At 56.1% G+C, this 4826-nt stretch overlaps 1 protein-coding gene across 1 annotated transcript; it reads right to left on the bottom strand.

The window, feature by feature from the left end:
* Positions 1-322: 322 nt before the first annotated feature.
* On the bottom strand, positions 323-4496 carry LOC138841709 (elongation factor Tu, mitochondrial-like). Its single transcript, XM_070042499.1, has 10 exons — positions 4374-4496; positions 4086-4280; positions 2853-3019; positions 2530-2634; positions 2279-2443; positions 2019-2151; positions 1831-1935; positions 1562-1713; positions 1341-1460; positions 323-673 (listed from the first exon to the last, which is right to left on the bottom strand). Exons 1-10 carry the CDS (start codon positions 4423-4425, stop codon positions 500-502), a joined length of 1368 nt encoding a protein of 455 aa, XP_069898600.1. The 5' UTR covers positions 4426-4496; the 3' UTR covers positions 323-499.
* Positions 4497-4826: the final 330 nt, after the last annotated feature.

The following is a 4826-nucleotide window of genomic DNA, read 5'->3' as shown; positions in this document are numbered from 1 at the left end:
ACAAACTTTTTCAGCCTGTACCACAAATGGATTGCTGGGTGCTAGTGGTTCACACCTGTAAGCTACTCAGGAGGCTGAGATCTGAGGAGTCAAAGCCAGCCTGGGCAGGAAAACCCATGAGACTTCTCTCCAATTAACCACCAGAAAACTGGAAGTGGCACTGTGGTAGAGCGCTCACCTTAAGCTGAAGAGCTGAGGGACAGCACCCAGGCTGAGTAAAACCCCATGACCCACAAATAAGTAAATTCCATTACCACGGTTTGAGGTTCTCACCAGCTCCATTCTGTCCAGTTAACACAAAGGACACAAGACAACAACCAGCTTACTATTCACAGAACAGTTTATTGGCCCACCGCCCGTGGCAGGCCACCCCTTGTGACCAGGGGAAGTGTCCGTCTAGCTGCACTCTGGGGTTGCAGCCCATGCCACATGGGCATCGGAAAAGGGAGAAACTGGCCAGGGTTGCCTAAACTCAAGCAGCCTGAGCACAAGTCCAGCCTCAACTCCACTTGATGCTCTTGTCTTCATCGGTCATAGGTTTTGTTTCGGTGACAAGGCCAGTGCCAATAGTCTTGTTGCCATCCCGGAGGGTGAAACGCTGGCCTTTCTCCAAGATCATGGGCTGACGCAAGATTAGGGTGAGCTTCAGGTCCTCTCCAGGCATGGCAAGCTCCTGGAGGGGAGAGAAGACCCAGCAAAACCATCAGGTGCTAGCATTCTACCCAGATGCCATGAGCAAGGGAAAAGGAAAATGCAGCAGGGTGTTGATTCTATCTGGGGACAGCATCATCCACCCCAGCCACCAGGTACATGCAGACAGCACATTCAAAGAATGGGAACACTGGGTTGGGATCTAGCTTAGTGGTAAAGCACTTGCCTGGCAAGTGCAACGTCTTGGGTTTGATCCCCAGTATAAAAAAAAAAAAAAAAAAAAAAAAAGGAATGGAATAGTGATAAGTGCTTCTAAGATACATTCTTGTGGAAAGCTTGAGAAATTTTAGGCCAACTTCTGAACCGTCATCACGTTCAATGAAACTCAACAGGACACTCATGACTTTTATATCCAAACTTTCCTAAGGAATATTTCTACAGAAAAATACTGGTATAGCTAGCTAAGCCTCCCACCCTCACTGGTGCCTAGTGCATGCTGGCTGGCTAAAGACCCAATCTCCCAACCCCACTGGTCAAAAGCCTGCCTTCTACCAAGTCTACCTCCACTGGTAGCAGCTAGCCTCGCCACACTCAATGAGAGAACGAACCACTTGGGAGATAACATCTTTGGGTTGAGCTCCTCTGGAGAACACGTCTCTGCCCCTTCACTTTCCCTCAACCCATCGTACCTTCCCAGGAGGCAAGATGACACGACAGGCCATGTCCCAAGTCAGGGAGAACATGACAGGCATGAAGTGGGACACAAAGGGCTTGTGGCGGCCACCTTCCTCCTTGTTGAGGATGTACACCTGGAGGAGAGGAGCAATGAGAGAAGAGCAGAGCTTGGCTCGCAGCCCTTCCCGGAAGACAGCCAGGCTCAGCCCTCCCCATCAGCCTCCGAAGCCCTCACCTGTGCCTCCACCTTCTGGTGGGGCTGGATGGAACCTGGCTTGACCATTACCAGGCCACGCCTCAGGTCCTCTCGCTTCAACCCTCGGACCAGGGCCCCAAGGTTATCCCCTGCCTCTGCCCTCTCCAGGCTCTTGTGGAACATCTCGATGCCTAGGAGGGGAGGGAAAAAGGAAGGAGACATGAAGTGGAGGCAGAGGGAAGGCACAAGGATCGACACGGGGAAAGGTGATCCCGAAGCCAGCCTCTGGGTCCCAAGGCTTCCTATACCTGTCACCACAGTATGAATGTTCTTGCTGTGTCCCAGGAGCTCACATTCATCTCCCTTCTTCAGAATGCCACGCTCCAATGTACCTGTCACCACTGTGCCCCGGCCTGCAAGGAAGGAAGCAGGACAGGACACTAGGAACCCTGCCTAGGCTGTGCTATGGGGAGGGATGAGAAGAAGCAGTTCTCACCAGGGATAGAGTAAACAGATTCCACAGGCAACAAGAAAGGCTTCTCTAGGTCCCGGGTGGGCACTGGGATGTAAGTGTCCACAGCATCCAGCAGCTTCTGCACGGACTTCACTCCTAGCTCAGGGTCACGTTGCTGTTGGGAGAAAACGTCAGGACTCTGAAATCTCCACTGTGCTCCTAGTGTGCAGACACGAAGCACAGCTGTGGATGCCCATCTGCCCTCCCACTATCAGCAGCAGTCCTGCCAACTTTGCCTTCACCTCAAGGGCACAGAGAGCAGAGCCTACGATGACTGGGGTCTCCTCCCCTTTGTAGCCAAACTCGGTGAGCAGTTCCCGGATCTCCAGCTCCACAAGCTCCACCATCTCAGAGTCCTGCACTGCATCTGCCTTGTTCACGTACACCACAATATGCTCTACTCCTATCTATTGGAGGGAGAGAGGTAGAGACGGTGTCTAAGAGTCATGCAGCTCCTCAGCCTTCCTTTCCACCCCCACCAAGGCTCTCATACCTGTTTGGCCAGTAGTAAGTGCTCTCGGGTCTGGGGCATGGGGCCATCATTTGCTGCCACTACCAAGATGCAGCCATCCAAGGGTGCAGTGCCTGTGATCATATTCTGAGAAGGGGAGGAAAGAGCCCTAGCTTAATAACCTCCTCAGCTCAGTATCTACCTAGTTAACTAGAGGAACCGTTAAACACTAACACTGAGGCCCATTTTGGCCACAGCTACAAGTCCTTGATCTCATGTCTAGCCATCTCATCACCCTCCCCCCCCCCCCCCCGAATTACTCTTGACCCATAGCAGGTTCTGTACCTGTTCCCAGCAACCCTCACCTTAACATAATCTGCATGGCCTGGGCAGTCTGTGTGGGCATAATGGCGGGTAGCAGTGCTATACTCCACGTGGGCAGCGTTGATGGTGATGCCCCGAGCTCTCTCTTCTGGGGCATTGTCAATCTCCTCATACTTCTTGAACTTAGCCCCACCTCCCTCTGCTAGAACTAAGGGAGGGAAGAAAACACACCTCTCAGGTCCTGACCAGAGGTAGAGGCGGGGTTCAGGCCACACCCCTAGGTCCCACTAGTGATGTAAAAGGAAAAAAGTTGAAAAGCCTCTCTCTAAAATCTCTTAGCTTCCGGGCTAGGAAGGTGGCTCAGTGGTAAGACGCTTGCCTTGCATGCCCTGAGGCCCTGGGTTCAATTCCTCAGCACCACATAAGCAAAAAGAAAAAAGCAGGAAGTGGTGCTGTGGCTCCAAGTGGTAGAGCGCTGGCCTTGAGCTGAAGAGCTGAGGGACAGCGCCCAGTCTGAGTTCAGGCCCCACGACCGGACCCCCCCCCCAAAAAAAATCTCTTAGCTTCCAAGAGATAGTTTAGGGTCAGAAAGAATTATCACAGAACTGGAGGTGTGGCTCAAATGGTAGAGTGCCAGCCTTGAGTGAAATAGCCAAGCAAGAGCACAAGTCCTTGAGTTCAAACCTAGTTTTGGTCCTGGCATGTGTGCGCGTGCATGCACACGTGCGCACACACACACACACACACACACACACACACACACACACACACACACACACACACACACACACACACACACTTATCAGGTCTGGAGCTAGAAATGCGGCCCAAGTAGTAAAGCACCTGCCCTAGTAAGTGCAAGGTCCTGATCTCAAATCCCAGTACCGGAGCTGGAAGTGAGGTACTTCAAGTGGCAAAATGCCAGCCTAGAAAGCTCTGGACTCTTTTTGAAGTTGAAAGCCTATTGCTGTCCCTCCTCCCCTCCAAATTAAGCCCCGGTAAGGGGCGAGGCGGGGGGTGTTCAGAGGGTCTTAAGGGCCTGCCCAAGAGGCCTCCCCGAGGAAGCCATTTAAGGGTCTCCCAGTGTATGCATAACAGGAAGAATCTGTCTCCAGCATCTTCGGAATCGCCCCGGTCCCCCAAGCGCCCCGCCTCCTGGGACCACTCGGAACGTCCCCAGCATTCCGCCGGCCCCGCCCCCGGGAGCCTCCCGCGCCCCCCCCCCCCGGCCCGGGCTCCCGCGGCGCTAGGGGCGTGGCCGGACCGTCGCTCACTTTTGGTGATGGCGGCGGTCAGTGTGGTCTTGCCGTGGTCCACATGGCCGATGGTGCCCACGTTCACGTGAGGCTTGTCGCGCACGTAGGCCTTCTTGGCTTCCACCGCCAGGCCCCGACACAGGAGGGGCCAGGCCGGGGTCCTCAGCGGCCGCAGCAGCCCGTGCAGCAACGGGGTGGGACTGGCGCAGAGACCTGCCGGGACAGAGGCGCGGCGTTAGAGCGCGGGCTGGAGCTCGGCTGCCCGCCATTGTCCTCCAGGTACCTCCGGGCCACCATCTCTCTCACCGCTAAAGCGGGGCGTCGCGCGCAGCAGAGTGGCGGCCGCCATGGTGGCCATTCTCGGCCCCGGGACCCGAGTACTGGATACCGGGCGCCCGCGCGTGCGACAGAGGAAGGGCACCTGGGGATGGAAGGCAACTTCCGGCGGAAGTCGTCCTGGAGGGTGACACTGGGTCACTCTAGCCTGGGATTTCTATGGTCGTGTCCACTGACTTCCGGGTGCGGAGCGGAAGAGGCTGGTGCTGAGGCCTCGTGGGCGGGGCAGGCGGCCACGTTTCCGCCTTCGCCGCGGCTTCTGGGGGCTCGGAGGGTCCGTCACGTAGTCCGCCGCCGGGACCGTCCCTCGCAGGGCGCATCACGGGCACGTAGGGGAGGTCCTGGCCTCGGGGCGGCGGGTCCGCCGGCAGCGCGGGTTGTTCGGGATCGTCTGTGGAGGATCTGGCCGAGAGAGAGGCCTCG

Source organism: Dipodomys merriami, unplaced genomic scaffold (assembly GCF_024711535.1).
Source record: "Dipodomys merriami isolate MVZ:Mamm:240054 unplaced genomic scaffold, mDipMer1.0.p SCAF_328, whole genome shotgun sequence".
Classification (NCBI taxonomy): Eukaryota; Metazoa; Chordata; class Mammalia; order Rodentia; family Heteromyidae; genus Dipodomys; species Dipodomys merriami.
The sequence above is the reverse complement of the archived record's forward strand: the minus strand, read 5'-3'. Positions and strand labels throughout refer to the sequence as shown.

What these genes read in the sequence shown, in the direction of transcription:
- LOC138841709 (XM_070042499.1), bottom strand. Translation starts at nt 4,425, where the DNA reads ATGGCCACCATGGCGGCCGCCACTCTGCTGCGCGCGACGCCCCGCTTT. An exon ending in GACCGCCGCCATCACCAAAA is followed by an intron (nt 3,020 to 4,085) that starts GTGAGCGACGGT and finishes TCCCTCCCTTAG; the next exon opens with TTCTAGCAGAGGGAGGTGGG. An exon ending in GCCATGCAGATTATGTTAAG is followed by an intron (nt 2,635 to 2,852) that starts GTGAGGGTTGCT and finishes TCCCCTTCTCAG; the next exon opens with AATATGATCACAGGCACTGC.